Source organism: Micropterus dolomieu, linkage group LG01 (assembly GCF_021292245.1).
Source record: "Micropterus dolomieu isolate WLL.071019.BEF.003 ecotype Adirondacks linkage group LG01, ASM2129224v1, whole genome shotgun sequence".
Lineage (NCBI taxonomy): Eukaryota > Metazoa > Chordata > Actinopteri > Centrarchiformes > Centrarchidae > Micropterus > Micropterus dolomieu.
In genome coordinates this window covers 9,657,039-9,674,559 of record NC_060150.1, presented here as the reverse complement: position 1 = coordinate 9,674,559, position 17,521 = coordinate 9,657,039, and the positions used below count along the sequence as shown (strand labels likewise).

General features: G+C 38.9%; 1 protein-coding gene across 6 annotated transcripts in view; it reads left to right on the top strand.

The window, feature by feature from the left end:
- The window catches only part of LOC123974834 (rho GTPase-activating protein 6-like), a 78,815-nt gene that overhangs the window by 43,933 nt on the left and 17,361 nt on the right, over positions 1-17,521 (top strand). For 4 of the 6 annotated variants that reach the window (XM_046055784.1, XM_046055814.1, XM_046055794.1 and 1 more), the window contains exon 2: positions 15,989-16,148. In XM_046055784.1, the coding sequence (XP_045911740.1) occupies positions 15,989-16,148 (160 nt within the window). Of the gene's footprint in view, positions 1-2,022; positions 2,045-7,640; positions 7,674-15,988; positions 16,149-17,521 lie in introns of those variants that run through there. The other 2 variants (XM_046055801.1, XM_046055805.1) reach the window with 2 other exon arrangements.

Below are 17,521 nucleotides of genomic sequence, written 5' to 3'. Positions count from 1 at the left end.
TCATGTACCAATCTGTGCCACATAGTGTATGACCTTACAGTAGAAGAATTCATGAGATAGACATACAGTAGACAGGAAGATCATCCAATTGTCATTCACATGATAGAGGTCCTATCCCTACTTACATCATATCTGGGCTATCTGCTGTTCCACTAGCTTCAGTCATTCAATGCAATTCCAGGTTGCTTTCATTGGTCTTTATAAAAAAAAAGTAAAACCTCTTCCAAGGGTTTCATTCCATATTCTAAGATGAAGCCTTTGAAAAACTACAGCTTCCATGAAGTTTTTCCAGTGCAGCAGTGTAATTTGTCATCGTTTCTCCATTATTCATGACATCCATTACCCTCTCTTCTAATTTCACCTTTCCAACTTTTCAGCTGTAATCTTTGATGTCTTCACATATAAACAATAGTGACTTTTCCTTTTGGAAAATAAGTTAAAATTGTTTTGTTTTGTCTGAATAAAGCCAGCATATTTTGTTTACAACATGGCTCCACTTCCCACTTCTGGATGTACTGTATCACTTCAACAGTGTTTCAAGGTTCTCAAGGCAGTTCAAGTTATTAGTGTGACCAAGTAGATTTAAGGTGAAAAGTAATATGTTGTTTTAAATAAACTACCTCATTGTCAGTCAGTGTCCTGATAGAGTGTGTTGCTGTCAGAGATAATGTGAATTGTACGTGACCTGCCCGAAGGTGTTTGCTCCATTGATCATTAGTCATTTGAAAGCATGGGCAGCAGACAGATGGAATGATAAAATCCATGCTAGACAGATAGAGACAGATGATTTGACAGACAGGAAGCTATAAGTCAAATTTCCAGTAAGGTGACATCTCAGGAAGCCTCGATGAAAGAAATATTCCAGACAAGGAATAACACAGATGACGCCAGGAATAACACCTATTTTTTGTGACAGGAATAACACACATATTTTGGGGCATTGTGTACAAGCTTACACACAGTTTATACTTGTAGCGGGTGTGTGCATTCATGTGTCTGGTATGCACATATTTGTACTCAGGACAAAACTATTTAACCCCTTAACGCCAATTGTCGCGAATTTGCATCACACCTTCCTTTCAGACTGCAGCTGGGATAGCGTATGTATTCCCCCAATGTCTGTTTGTGCATATTCGATATGTACCTGGGAATATTTTGCAAGCATCATACCTGAATTTATATCTTTTCTATGTTTTATAGACAAATTAACAATTTTCCATTTAATTTAACATTAGCTTGAAAGAAAATGAAAACAGAAATAAGTTTTTTTATTTTTTTATTGTAAATAAAATCAGGCGTCAAGGGGTTAATGTGTATGTCCACGCAACTTGTGAGTATGTGTGTAGAAGAAGTGTGACCCAGGAGTTCAATGGGCCTTTGACTAAGACTGGATTAGCCGCTCTCAAGGCTGCCACTGGAATGTGAGGATCAACAAGTCTGTTGTTACAGTGCACGCGCAAACACACACACACACGCCCATTTCATCATGGCACACGCACTATTTACTTTGTAGTTATTTCAAATAATATTCCTCCACTGCACTTCAACCTGTTATTATCTCACTGTATTTATTATGTAAAACAATAAGCTTGAAAAAGTTATCAATTCACATTTATTTGCTTTTGCCACACATCTATTCAAAGAGGGATGTGGCATTGGATTTGGCTTCTTGCGCCACAAAAATATAAATAAAAAAACAGAAATAGGCAAAAAAATGATAAAAGAAGAATGAACAAAAAAGCTAAATTCTCAGGGTGTTAACAGCATGTGCGCTGGTGGATACTTGAAAATAACTTCTGCATGGCAGCATGTCACCACTCATTGCGTTAACATTGTTATCTTATAATAAAAAAAGTAATTTTTGCACATTTTGTTCTTTGCAGGAAAGCTTTTACTAAAATTGTGAAACTGGCAGACAGGTCATGAATTCTTCCTGGAATACTGAAGTGAACAGTAAGCTATGAAAGCTGATATGGTGGTATTCTAGAACTAAATTCTCATAATGGTGGTCAGGAAAAGAGAAGAACAAACAGGGCTCATAAAGGTAAAGAAATGTTTTTGTTTGCTTCTTAATCCCCTCACAATCTTTGATAGTCAAAGTTGGGCTGGGTGAGGAAACAAAGTCAGCAGCATATGTTCCAGGAACTAGTATCTCCTTTTATTTGTGTAATTTGCAAAGTCAGAATTTCAAAAAGTTTCTTTAGTTTGAAAAATAGGTTTTTCTTTTTATCCAAGTGGTTACCGTAATCATATAAGGCACTATTTTTATTAAAAATAAAAATCATCTGTTCCATGGTAACTCATAAACACTGTGCTGCCTGATAGTTGGCATCTACAAGTAGCATTGTCCAAAGTTAAGACTTTTACTAATGGATTTATATTATTTAAAAAACATATTCTCAAGATCAGTATATCAAACTTAATTATGGGAGCAAATCCACTCTGCGGCTCTTAGGAAAAGTACTGGGAAGTACTGAGATGTTTTCATGTTCAAGGGGGAAAAAAAGCCGATCTTGCAAAGTCAAAAGAATTCATTCAAAAAGTCTCGTTCCTTGGCCGGAATGGATGTCATTGAAATTGTTCACCATGGTTGTTAAACCCCCCCCCAATGGTGAAAATAGTGCACCGTGTTTGTTTATTCATAAACAATGTTAACAGAAACCACCATGGTAGCAATTGCTAATTCCACTCCAGTGCAGTTTGGACTATATAAATCATTCTGGGGAGGGATTTATTTAGAAAGTCTAATAAGATTCAGTCTCCCTCCCCACCCCAAAAAATGTTGATACAGTCCCTTATTGTTCTCACTTTGTGGGATAATTCTAGGCATTTAATTTCACTCACTATCAAAGTGTCAGCAAAGGACTGTGGAGAAACTTGTACATGATTTTGTAAGTTTTGTCGTTATCATGTTTCAGGGCTGGATCATACTTAAACTTGGTACATGCTTTGTTGATCTAATTTCCCAACACTCACCACTAATCAAACCTACACTTGACAGACCCAGTGAGAAACAAACTTTGTTTGAGTTTTGATTAGTTTCACAGAGCAGTGCTGGTAGGAAGGCGATAAGTAGTTTACCATGTTAATTAAACACCCCATTAGCACTTACCAGTCTCTGTTTAAAGTGTTCCACGCCTAGTTATTTATAGCATTTTTTACTGGCACACATTCTCCACACACACACACACACACACACACATACATGTTTCGGTCAGTTGAAGGTTGGTTGATGTGTTCGGTAGGGCAGCGGCACTGGAGTGCTGTGTTCAGTCTTTCCGCTAGGAAATCAATAATAGACCAGCTGACCCAACTATGACCTGCGTTACATGTGCACAAATGCATGCACTCATATACACATGCAGTGTCACATCCACTGTCCAGAGAGAACAAAGCATTGCTGGGCAGTGAGGGGTGTGGCGTGGGTCTCCAGGAAGTTACACTTGCCTAAAACTTCCTGGACTCAAACAAGGCTGATGGTGATTTAGACTTTTGAAGTGTTTTCTCTTTTATGCAGTGGTTCATTGTTTTTGAATGGTGAATATCACATTGTTATTGACCAAATTCAGCTGTCATTGTATTGTCTTATTTGGTTCAATTGTATGTAAGGCTCATGTTTTTCAGTTTTTACTCATTTTCACCTAGGTTTTGTACCCCAGTGCACCAAAAAGTTTTTGTGTACCTGGCTGTGAGAAGCTGCTGACCACCAGATTTTCCCAACACACATGGATGACTTGTGATGAGAATGGCCTGTAAATGTGTTGTGGTTATTAAAAGTGTAGGTTGAAGATGTTAATTAAGTCCCTAGAAGTACTATAAGTTAAGTAAGTATATTAAGTGGTCACATTGCAAAGTGCAGTTCTTTTTTGTATTAAAGGTCGCAATCCCTGATCATTTAAGTTTAAGGTTTTGCCTTTATTGCAAATGCTCATATTAGTCAAATTTGTCCAATAGAAAACTTTTTTGTTGTAGCCTATCACTAGTTCATTCTGTGGATAATTTACACACATTACACACTGTAGACAATATGCTGGTTATAAAACATTACATAAATGCCCAATTCTCTGCTTTAATAAGTTTATTTTTGTGACGTGTTTCCTTTATTTGATATGAATTTTCCAGTGGCGATTGAATAAAAACATCGAGAAACAGAGAGGTGGAAGATATGTGAAAAAAGTATTTGGCCAAATGCAAGCACCATGATGTGAATTTATATAGTATACAGCATGAATATAGTGCTCTCTAGTTGTTCAGCCATCTGCAAAGTTAGTCCAGACTCCACCTCCTCCTGCAGGAAGAGCCCTGCGGTATAAAAAGGGGCCCTTAAGTTGTTTGGGGTCAAAAGAATAAAGTGGAACACATTGATCATATCGTCGTGTGAAAATAACAGCAACAACTAACAGGGGCAGCTTTCCCGAAAGGTCAAGTTTGATCAGACACCGTGAAGGAATCACATTGTCAAACTCACAAGACATAACTATTTTTACATTTACCACTTTCATGGTGGCTGTAGCACCTATGAGAAGCTTTCTACATTCTGAAACCATGCACAAAACATTTCTCTCCTTTCATTCTTTTGCTAGGCGGTTGATATTTTCCAAGTACAATTACACAATTGCTTATTTTGTTTTTGCACCAAGCAGCTCATGCTTCTTTAGTCTATGAAGAATATGTGCAAGATTTACTCTGCACATACATGCTGTGTAGCATACGTGTGTAATCTTCTCAACACGTGCGACTGCGTGAGTGGCTCGTGCGCATTTAAGGTTGCGTGCGTAAACGCTGCCATGTGTCTTATAAAGTGACCACAGCTCTGCCATAACTCTGTCATCTTCATCATCAACATCATCCGGATTCTGAGGAGCAGAGCAGCAGGTTATAATCCCCCGCTATTTAACTACCTCACAGGATTAACTGGGAGGAATGATCCAGCACCCACATGGAAAATAAAGACTCTTACGGAGACTTTACTCTGATCCCGCTGTGTTAAATGGATATGGTGGAAGAAGCACATAGAGGGAACACCAAGGAAATGTGCTGGTTTTTTGTCAGCTCATGTTCTCAACTCTGCTGTGAAAAATAAACTAACTATTCCCTAATAGGATCAACATATAATCTTGCACACGCTTACATCCATGAAAAATAACAACTAAGGTGTTAAGTAAAGGCCCTTACACTCTAATCTGTTGTAATACTACAATTCAAGAATCCATCCATCCATCCATCCAAACTCCAATTCAATAATGTGCTTCTGAAATGGTTCAGCCAGAAGTCAGACTTATCTCAAGTGACAGTTGTAACCCCACTTCCTGAAAAGGTACAGACACATCCTATATGTAAAGTTTATTTGCATGGTCGTTTTCAGTGCAATCTTCTTAGTCAAGGCCAAGCCCATGGTTGCAAAACCTCCCTTTAACTGAAATATCCACAGCCAGACTGTGTGAAATCAAGTTTGTCGTGAAATTCGACAAGCAGAGAAAAATTTCAAGCTCTTAAGGGTACAGAACGTGTTCAGAAAATGGCAGCTGTTACCAAAACGACAGATTAATGACTTAGAAATGAGTTGCTTAGAATTAAAAATGAATTGCCAGCTTTGCTTTGGGACATCTAAGACCTTTGGAAACATTCTATCTTTGGTTGTTTGGTTCACATTTCTTTTCCGCTTCCTCTCCTCTTTCCAGCATCAAAGCTGTCATGTGTCTGTCTGGACAGCAGGAAGTACTAAAACAAAGTGTTCTAGGTCTCTGGTATGTTTTTGTGTGACTGTCCATGTACATTTTTTGCTTCTTACTGAAATATGTCAAAAAATAGGCGGTGTGTGTTATTGGTATGAGGAGGAAACCTGAGAAACCCTGACAGCAAGTATCAAGCGCAAGTATCCTGGTGTGTTGGATTTTGCTCTTCATGGTTATGGGGAATAGGAGAAGGTTAAGTCACGGCCGCATAAGTCACATTCCCACTTTACATCTGAGGCCCGATGCGTTACGGCTTTTTGGTACAGATGCCTGTTCTAATCTCTGAATCTATCTATTTAACATTCCAGAATTGATGGAGTGGCACAATATTTTTCTGGGAGTGGTTTTGCTGATGCCTGTGCAAATGTGTGTGTTTGTGTGTGTGTGTGTGTGTGTGAGATCCCGTTCTCACGGTTCCGACACAGTAGAGGCTCTGACTACAAATGGTTCGATGGGAAAGTAATGCCCATGGGGCTACTTACAAAACCACTTAAACTGATTGACAGATAAAGTGCACACATAGACACACTACGTACTGGATATGTATTGAATGTCCATTTGTGTTAATGGAGGCACATTGAATTAAACAATTCTGTCCCATAACTGTATACTTATTTATATCCAGTGCTTCCATCCAAGCACTGAATACTGATTGTTCAGAATCTCTCAGTCTCCACTGCTGCCATCAGGCCACAATCAGATCAAGTGGAGCAGGCGATGCATTTTTCCACTTACTTATGGTAAAGCGCACGTGATCTCCACAGCACCTTCTAATCTGTACACACACACACACACACACACACACACACACACACACACACACCAATCACACTAACACCAATCACTAAAGGTGCTCTATTCTCTACAGGATTAGTAATGATTAACCAACTTCATTAGCCCAGCTGGCTAGTCTGGTGAGAGAGAAGAGGAGAATTTACTGACTTATATACAGTTGAACAGAGCTTGTGTGTGTGTGTGTGTGTGTCCGTGTCCAACACAAAATAGGGAGATGAAATGTACGCATTAGCTGAGGAGAAAGGACAATGGGTTATAGATATGGATAAGGATGCAGAAGTGGGGGACACAAGTCACGGGTTCTATTTCCTTCATTTGTATACATTTGTATCAATCTAGCAAAGAGCTCATGATGGACTTCTGGTCATGGTATTCTGTTTTCTACAACAATGGTTGTGTAACCCCATCTAAAACAATATTTAATTTAACAGCTAGAAACCTGACACTTAATGACAGATAATGTAACACTAAAAAGTGTTAGTTGAATTGAAAATCTTTAATTGTCAGGCTGCATACAGCCCCAGCAATCTTCACCAGAGCAGTCTGTTGATCATGGAGTCAGTAAGAAGACCTTTTTTTCAAAGTGGGGATTTTGGGAACCCCCTTACTCAAATTACAACCTTGGATATGGAGAAAGGTGCAGAAGAGAGAAAGAGCAGGATGTAAAGACAACAACAAGCTTTGCAAGTAAATCAATAATTTGCAAGGCAAAGTAGGTATGAGGACAAATTACTAGCATGTTACCACCTCTGCTCTGCTCTACCTCACCCTTGTTTTCCTTGATAGGGAAGTTAACCTCAATGTGAACAGAGGAATCAGCCTCTTTGTGTTACATCCCTTTGGAAGTTGATAGGATGAGATATGTCACTTGGCTATACGGCGTATAGTGTCATTTAAGACTTTCTTCACTGAGCAATGACTAGCTCATATGAAACAGAAGCTGAATCTTTATGGATCTTCACACTGGAGCTGTGATGTTGCACTTCCCACAATTCACACGTATACAGTATAGCATCACAGCGTAGACAGAAGGGACAAAACAGAGACAACGGGCCAAATAGTATGATAAATATGTCATTATTACTGTTGAAACGTTATGACAACTTCTAAGCAAAAAATTATTGTTCCAGAATTGGGGAAAAGGTTAGTAGCCAATGTTAGTATCCAGACTTTAAATGTACACACACAAACACACATTCCGAATACTTGAGGTTGTCAGGCATATAGTTGAGTGTTGCAAACAGGAGTATAAGTCTAATATAAAACCAGTCTGCCACTGACAACTGAAGCAGACATTCCCTTACAGATTTTTGGATCTATTCAATGGTTGGACTGCCGTTCACACGTCACTTTGAGCCAATACCACACACACACATACAACCACACACACAAACCGACAAATTACCTCAACTTGTCCTTACACTATCAACTGTGGTGTTGATACAATACCTGATTTTCTTTGCTTTTGCCGCTTATGTAACCATTATGCAAGATCCTAAGTCTTCAAGGTCAGGCCTCATTATTGCTGCAGGCCCTTCATATTAATCTACCTTTAAAATGTTTGATGTTCGCCCGAGGCTTTAGATGTGCTTGCCAATGATTGGGGGGAATATGTGCACACACTCCAAGTTGCTCATTCTTCATCTGAGCCAGGAAGGCCTCATTAAATGCAAAGGCAGACGAAAAACAATTTGCAGTGAAAGCTGATACACCTACATATTAGTGTTTTCATGATAATTTTCAAGTCATGTATTTTATCAGTGTGGTGGTCTCCCCACAGCCAGAAAAAAATATTTATACATTAACAATACATTTTAAAACGTCTGGTTTAACTGCATCAAGTAAACATTTGCACACATGTACACACGGTAGCTACGCTTTAATCTTGAGAAGCTGCTGCAGAGCTGCAGTCTCTATTCATTCAACTTACACTGGCTCAGTCTCTTCAGCGAGTATCCTCTTCCGCCACCACACACACGCTACACCTACACATGCGCACTGACGACCCAGGGTTAGGGTTACAATTTTGGATTTATTTTTACGCACTTTTAAAAACATTCATTGAAAGTTCTTTTTACATGTTTATTTACAGCATTAAATGTTGAAATGTATATTGTAATAGGCTGTATATTAACTTATTGGGAGAAAACTGGATGTAAAATCAGACGTTGAGCACCCCGATATTGCCAAAATGGCATGAGCCTTGTTTCGCTGCGAATCTTCGACTGTGAGACTGACAGTCGAATCAGGCTCCGCCCATCGAAGCATCAAATCTTTGACTATTGGGGGTCAGCCCTAATATATAGTATAATTTACATTGATAAAAAATTTTAAAAACAGCAAATCTTCACATTTAGAAGCTGGAAGCAAGAAATGTTTGCCGTACTTGACTTAATCTACTATCAAAAAAGAAAGACAAATTATTTCAGCACTAATATTTATGTTATAGCTGCATGTAGACAAACAGTTATGTCTAAATCATAGCTGCCCATATCTTTGCATTAGCATGGATGGTATGATAATTGCCTTTACAACCGAAACAATCTCTTTTCTTCACATAATACTCCATCTGCATGTCCTCCCATACTGGAGGTTGATACCGTTGAATTACTTTCGCATTGGGTTACATAACTTGTGTGTGGATAACAGGAATACATTCTGTGGTTATTTTCCCTTCAGGCAGCATCAGAGGAAACCTAAAACAGGTGGAGATTAGCATGTTAATTGTTAGTGTTGTGACAGATACAGGTACAAACATGTGCGCACACATCCACACAGCAACAACACTGGCTTACAAGTAAGGGTGGTCAGATTTTCACAAGCAGATGTGAACCTTGAGGAGGTTCCAGGTCAGCGAAAGCAATCCATTACATGCATGCATGAAGCCAACATGTAAAAGACAGAAAAGAAGTGATCAAGAATACTTGAACATTCCTCTGGATCAGTGTTGTGGCACAGAAACTCTGTTCAAGGGTCATTTAAAGCCAGCTGCACACACAAAAAGGGAAAGAAAACAAACTCAAAGTACAAGGTGAAGGATTTTTAAATGTTCCTTTAGTGTCTGGTACCTCTGTGGAATGTCACTATACATGTCATTCTTGGTTGTAGTTTGTAGTAGAAAGGATGATACACTAAAGTGGCTACATGTATTTTGCTCCCACTGGCAGATCTCTGGTTGTATTGTCAATGTATTGTTGTAGTTTTACTGGAAATATATAGAGGTAACATGTTGCATCGATTGAAATGAACCACACGTCTTAATAAGTCAATAAAACGTTGCAAGCACTGCTCTGACTTGTCACACATTCAAGTCCTCTTGGTAATCAAAACTAGAACTGTACAGCCATGCTAGCAGCTCTGAGAGGCTGTAGGCAAAGTGGTGTTTTCAGCTAAATGCTGACATGCTCACAATGACAATGCTAATGTGCTGATGTTTGGCAAGGATAATGTTTACCATGTTGGCCATCTTAGTTTAGCATGTTAGCATGCTAACACTTGCTAATTAGCACTAAACACAAAGTACATCTGAGGCTGCCAGTGAATGTCATTACTTTTTGCATTGTATTTGGTCATAAACCAAAGTAGTGGAGAATGTAAAGTTTTGAGCTGATAATGGCGCTCGATTAAAAGTTAAGGAATTTGTTGTGTTGGAACATCAATGCATGTTCAGAATTTAACGGCAATCCATCCTATAGTTGTTGTGACATTTCACTCCACAATGTCAGCGTCACAGTAGAGGGAAAGTCATAAGATCACCAAAGTCATTAGGGCTGAACCTCTGGGTCATGGCAATCCATATAGAAGTTGCTGAGATACAAAATAGACCCAGTAATGAAAATGTGTCATTGATGATAAATCAGTCTTCATAGTACTTACAGTCAAGCCACATTAAAGAAAATTTCTTCATCAATGTCACAATAAAATTGTCTTTCCGCTATCAGTTACATTGCTTCAGTCATTAGCTGCTGACTACATTTTTTGAACCACTGCATCCATGGTGTTTAATGTCACCTTACAGTATGTATCATCTAATCACAGGTAGCAGAGTGGTACCAGGTATTGGCAGACATGCTGAGTTTGAGTATTGGAAGAGAAAACTCACTTTACCACAGCAATGAATTGCGCTATTGAATAAGCTGTTACAGTATATCAGAATAAAATAACAAGGCTCACCGCGAAACACATTGAAAAGCTTTAATTCACTGCCTTCAGCCTTGGCATTTGTCATACATTTGTGTAAGGTAAAAACTCATTGGAGTTTTGCAGGATTTTGCCCTGTTTATAGCTCAAGCCAGTTGATTTAAGGCTTTACAACAGATTTTTTTTCTATGAAAAGAGGATTTGCTTCATTATCTCTATTTACTGTTGGACAGGTTTTTAATATTGGTGTTTTCAACAGCACTCGAAGGCAACGTGAGTAGTATTTCTTTGAGGAGTTGGGATTGTATTCTCTTGCTCTCTCTCCCTCCCATTGACAGTCACACACAGTCACATGCGTATAACCAGACGGAGACCAGTAATAATGCAGTTTTGTCAATGCATTGCCATGTCGCTCCAGGCCAATAATGGTCACGTGGATGTCTATATGGACTATAATAAGTCACTCAATAAGTCATCCAGGACAATACTGATCCAGAGAGGACAGTCACATCAGGTGGACAGACATGCTGTACAACTCTTATGGTGATTATTATCAGAGTTGTTTTGTTAGTACTAAAATGCAATACTAAAATACAATTACTGTTTCCAGATCAGCTTGACGCACAAGCAAGCAATGTTATTCACCTTGAATTGGGTATAATTAACACTGTGCATCAAACAATCAAGTGCGCCACAGCCTGTGTGTGTTCCTGCTCCGTTACCATAGTAATATTTCTCTCACTTCCTGGCCCCTTCAGATTTTGTGTGTATGCATTGCCATGGAAACTGACATATTCTTTTGCCCGTGTTTTTTTTTTTTACGCCATTTGTCCCTTTGTCTGAAATGGAACAGAAACCACATGCTGCAGTGCACTGTGTGTCAAAATGGCAATAGTCATCTAACTGCACAGTGCCAGTCCAGTCAGCAAAATCATTCATCTTTCCAGTGTAACATCTTTCAGATGTGAAAACAGAGCAACAGCAACAATGACAACAGAAGTGCTGAATCTGGTGCTAAATAGAAGCTTTGCAAGGCTTTAAATACAGACCACTCACACTATTTAACATGCAATAAGGAGTATGTAAACATTTAATAAATGTGTTATAACACTACATAATGTAGTTGTAGGATGATATAATTATTAATGTATTTGTCAGCATTTATACTTCTCCTGTGGGCACCAATAATTGGAGTATAACAGTCCTTAGAGGCAAGTTCCGCCACCCGGCAGCCATCTTGGCAACGCCTCAGGGCAGTTATTTCCTCTTAAAACGTCTCTGAGTATAATCAGGTGATAAATGACAATATGTTAATACGACACAGTTGTAATATAATATAAAATATGTTATAACTTTATACGGTATAATTGTTGACAAACTCTATACATCAATAAACACTTAAACATTTCCTAATATCTGCTTTATATTACATTAAACTGTGTTATGAACCATTTATTTAACATTTAATGCTTGCTTTATAAATGCTTTATAAGTGGACTTAAGGTAAAGTTTTACCCATGCACCAAGCTGGACACTGTAAAGCTGTAAACTGTACACTTAAAATCACTCTTTGACTTTTACCCCGCGTGTCAAATCTTTTTCTTACCTTTCTTTCTTGTAAAGCATCTTCATGATTTATACTGATTTATTTCTGCTTATGCAAAATTTGATTAGGTGTAGCAAACTGGCAGAACATACCATTTGTTAAACTGATCTGATTAGATGTACACAGCCATTCCAGCAAACATCATCTGTGTGTGTGTGGGGGCGGTGTGGGGGCGGTGGGGGGGCGGGTCAATAGTTGTAATAAATACAAAGCAAAACAGATGATGGCAGTTGTTTAAAGGCTTAGCAACCACCTATATTTTGGAGACAAACATTAGGAGTGAAGGGATTGTGACAGTAGCTGTGTGGCAGATTTGTCTCTATACAGGCTATTCAAACTGTGTTACATCTCAGTAAACATTTACGTCATACTGAGAGCCACGATAATACATTATTTGGTATTTGGTATTCATGTTACGCTTGCACTGTGGCTTGACATTTGTGAGGTGAGCAGTCTATATAAGCAGTGAGTGAATGAGCGGATGGATATGCGGTCCAGTAACATGTGATTCCATTAACCAATCTCCTAAATTTATACTGCAATTGGTTATTGTAATACCATCTGTGCTTGTTTTGTAGCTCATTAACGGCCATACAGCCAAACTAATTAACATTTACTTTGGTATATTAGAGGCTGACTATGATTGTCTCGAGTGAGAAAATGAGCACTTGATTAGATGACTGTTACTGAATGTGTCAGTGAATGGGAATGTTCTAACTGGCGAGGGTGAACGAACACACAAAACTCTACTTTTAAAGATTTAATCGTGAACTCAAAATGACCGTTCACCACGGCAATCAGCTTCTGTGTTTGTGTCTCCTGCTCCTAAGGCCAGGCTTGGATGTCTGACTAGGTAAACTTGGCTGTGGACTCGAAAGGCTTGAAGGCCAGCAGTGTTCTTTTTCTTCACTAAGTGGAGTGCTAGTGTCGAAAAGGAGTTTATTTAAAGCTAAAATCTGTAACTATCCACACATTCTGCATCATGTTTGAATCCCCCCATTTGTAGTTCTTTCACCCATGTGAATGTTTCTAAAACAATATTCATCCTCATCTTTGAGTAATTCTTGTGTCTCTCACTTTTGACAGAGGCTTCTTTTGTTTTTCTGGTCACTGAAGACACTGAAAACATATCCTCTGTACTTATTCACTCAGTGAATGTGGGAGTTTTAGCAACCTGTGGGAAAGTTTTATTCATTCTACAACTAAAAAAACACATGTGGGGGATGTTTTTAAGGCTATTTTATTATTTTTAAACTCAAGACACTTAATGCTGACCAAAAGAAAGAGTCTATATTTGCCTATGAGATTGTTATTCCTAATGACATAAATTAGAGGTTAAGAGCTTATTCTAAAATGAACATTATGTAAAGAAATATATCAGTGATAACACAGTGGTTGCAGATGTGGTGTGTCTTTTTGACCCCCTCAAAAATATGTAGATAACAAATCGTACACGACAGCTAACACCAACAACAAGAATCTACTTTGTCAAAAGTTAAACTGCCCCGGTTGGCCTTTGGAATGTTTCGGTTTGTAAATTTGAATGGTCACACAGGCTTTCAAGCTCATTGTTGCCAGAGTCCAGCAGTGATACCAGGATTTAGTCTTTGCTCTTCTTTCAGCATTCCACAGGGAGTTTCATAGGTTGACACTTCAGAACTCAAGCTCATCCATCCCATTAAAAAATCCTGCTGGGCAGAACCAGCTCGACCGAAGAGAGGCCTCTTATTCTACTTTTCTAACTGTTTGTCTTTTCTTTTGCAGTGAGTGAGTGAGTGTGTGTGTGTGTGTGTGTGTGTGTGTGTGTGTGTGTGTGTGTGTGTGTGTGTGTGTGTGTGTGTGTGTGTGTTTGTGTGTGTGTGTTTGTGTGTGTACTTGTGGGTGCGTACCGGCATGTGAATGTGTGTGCGCCTGCTCAAACTGTGTGTGAGGTCAAGCGGAACAAAAAAGGGTTTCCTCAGCCAGCGATAAGGAATGGCATACAGAGGCGCGCATACACACACACACACACACACACACATATAACAGCTGTGTTGGACAAAATGCTCTGTTAAATCAGAGCTACTTCTTGTCGCTGGACTTGTGACAGGCTCATTCACACGCACACTTAGGTGGTTCTCCAGGTTGCCTGTGTCCATGTCTTTCTTTGCACCCATGGCTGTGTGATGGCTCTGTTGCTTGCTTGGGGTCAAATAACACGCGAGGTGACAGCAGGAGAAGCAAAGTGAAGTTATTGACATAAAGTCTTTAGTGTATTGTCTCTTTGTCAATTTTTCTAGAAGACTTGAAGCGTAAACAACATTTAAGGGGCAGCGTGATGAAATTGTATTTTTTCAAGATAATAAACTGTGATGTAAACTGGTTTCTCTCGGAACAAAATCAAGCTATATAAACACAGACACATTAGAGTACACTTGTAAGCCCTTGGTCTGGATAAGGCATTAGATAAATTGCAGCAATACCCCCCTCCCCAACCTCTCTGTCTTCCTGACGTCTTCTCTCAGTAGACACAGAGGAACGCATGACCAGAGATTCAGATGACTCAAATTTTCATCAAAGCCAAAGCGGTCTCTGGGTTTCCACCAATTCATTACAATTCACCTCAATTAAATTCCACCTTGATCACAGATAAAGCCACATCTGCTAAATTAACCTGTCAGTGGCTGAAAAATGAGTGTGATGACTGCTTTCTATATGCCCCATAGTAGCCACATGTCCTCCTCCACGTATGCTATGCATTCTTAATGCTGGTTTATGTGTGTGGGGTGCATATTGCAAATCCATCAGTGCAAGGCCTTTTCATGTCCTCTCTTGCTCCTAAGAAAAAAGCAAGGCTACTTCCAGCTTATACATTTAGTTTGGCTTGTGTTCTAACATTGCAATAGTTGGTTGTACTACATTTCATCTATTCCCAAGCTCATCATCCTTGATAATCACATGGAAAAAGGCTTTTTCAATACTATTACTATTATTAGAATGCAAAGCCAAGGGTTCACTCAGTTTCACATGCAATAAGTCCAAGGAAGGCCAATGTAATTGTTTAAATGATTTCTACCCTGAAGAAGACCCTTTGAGGTTGAAACACTTTTTAATTCTTTTTGTGTGACTTTTAAAAATACCTTTTATCCTTACTTAGCCTATTGATGTTTTAATTTCTTTACAGAATCATAGATTTAAATGTACTTAAATCAATCTCAACAATAGATCAAAATATAATGTGTGTCAGAAAGGGTTCCCTCATGAACCCATTGCCAGATATTTCCTATGGTAGTTACTGGAGACCAAACAGAGCTAAAAAGAGAGTAACATTGATATTGGATTTTCATTTGCTAGGTGGCCAGAGACACGACTTCAAATGAATGCTAATGTTGCTCCGTGTCGGCGAAATGTGTAAATAAGTAACCATTAGCCAACAACTGTTTGCATTTTTTTGTCAGAGCAATTTGATTTATTGATTGCCACCTGGCTATAAAGACAATTTCAACAAATATAAAAAAAAATTCTTCTGAAATAAATTGCTTACTCCAGCTTTAAAAAAGCTGAATGTGTTAGAGTTCAGTTTTCAGCTCGTTTCTGCTCCCGCCAAGTGACCAACAACAGTTAATGCAAGATTAAGATTTGAACAATATTTATTTTGATAAAGAATAGGCAACCCTACTATACATTTGGTTTATATGTTCCTATTCTTTGTGTTAACTTTTGTCTACCCTAGGGTGATTTCACCTGGAGCAGCCTGTCGGGGCGGAGCGTGCGTCTGATGCCAGTTGCCATCCAGAGCCTGTCGGAGCTGGAGAGGGCCAAGCTGCAAGACGTGGCCTACACCCGTTTACACCAGGACTATGACTTGGGATGTCAGATAACTATGCCAAAAGGTGGGAGCATGTGTGTGTTTTTACCCATGTTGCAGACCTGAGTTAAACAGTGTTACATAATTGTTATGTTTGTGAGTTCCGTATGGGTGGAATTTACTGCTTGAGCATACTTCAGATAGCATCTGGTTTTTAAGACCACAACATTTATGTGACTGTTAACCGTGACAAAAGACATCTGTGATTCACTCCGGAACTGTTCTATGTTGCAAATGCAGCTCAGTTGATATCCCTAAACCAGGTTTGATGTGTGAGCTTGTGCAGCTACTTTGAATGCTTGAGCCTCCGACCACATCCTCTTGTCATCCCTCAAGTCTATTTAAGGGAAGTCATGTATGGCCTATGGGGAAGCTGTGACAACACATGAAATTAGATGTAAACCATACTTCACACTGGGATCAGGTACTTCCTGTTTGACGTTGTATCTGTTGACCCCCCTCCTCATAACGACACGTGACTCCCTTTCCACTGCAGCTCAGGCTGCAGCCACCCTACTAGTCACCATGTGCACTCTACTATAAAGTCCTAAATGTTGCAAAAGCAGGCTGTATTTGTCTTTGTGGCCTATCTAAAAGCTAAATAACTGTATTTTGGTTTTTCTGTGAAGAAAGGTTTAGAAAATGACGGAATCAGACAAATTAATCCACATATAGCCGAAGTGGGCAGAGCCCTGCACTGAAACTGGTAGACTTGGTGGTTTGTTTCCCACTGGCCCACCCATGCTAAAAATGTCCACATTCATCACAGTTTAAAGAAAGAAAGGAAAAAAATACGTAATCACAATCACACTCCCGCTCATTGTAAAGCAAACAAGTTCATAGCCTTCGTTATTCTGCTAACAGATTAAATGCTTATACTGGAATGCACAACATGTTCAAAAATAGGATTTATTCAAAGAGAATTTCTGTACCTTTGGTCTTTTTTTTGTAGTCCCCGGATATGACACAAGCAGTTAGGTGATGTACTCCCTACCAAGCTAATAAAAAAAAACGCTGTATCGTGTGTTTCCCATAATGCAACTCACTAGCATCTTTTGTTTTGGTTTCTCTTTCCTGGTAAATGCCCATGAATTAATACTCAATTTATAACGCAGGCATCATTTATAGACTCTAGAAAGTTCCCTCCAGGGCCACAGAAGACATAATACAACTGTTTGCTATCAGTTTGAGTGTTTGTATCAGTGATTCACAGACTTTTTGTTTTTTTACCCCATAAAATGAACTGTTGTTTATTTACAGACTCTTGTCACAGGTTGTGTATTTCTATGAGCTGTGACGAGTTAGACAAAAAGTAATTTTTCTCACTTTATTTTAATTATTTTTAGAGGCCTGAGAAGGTAAAATTGTCCAGTAATTCTGATTTTACAAAAAAAAAAT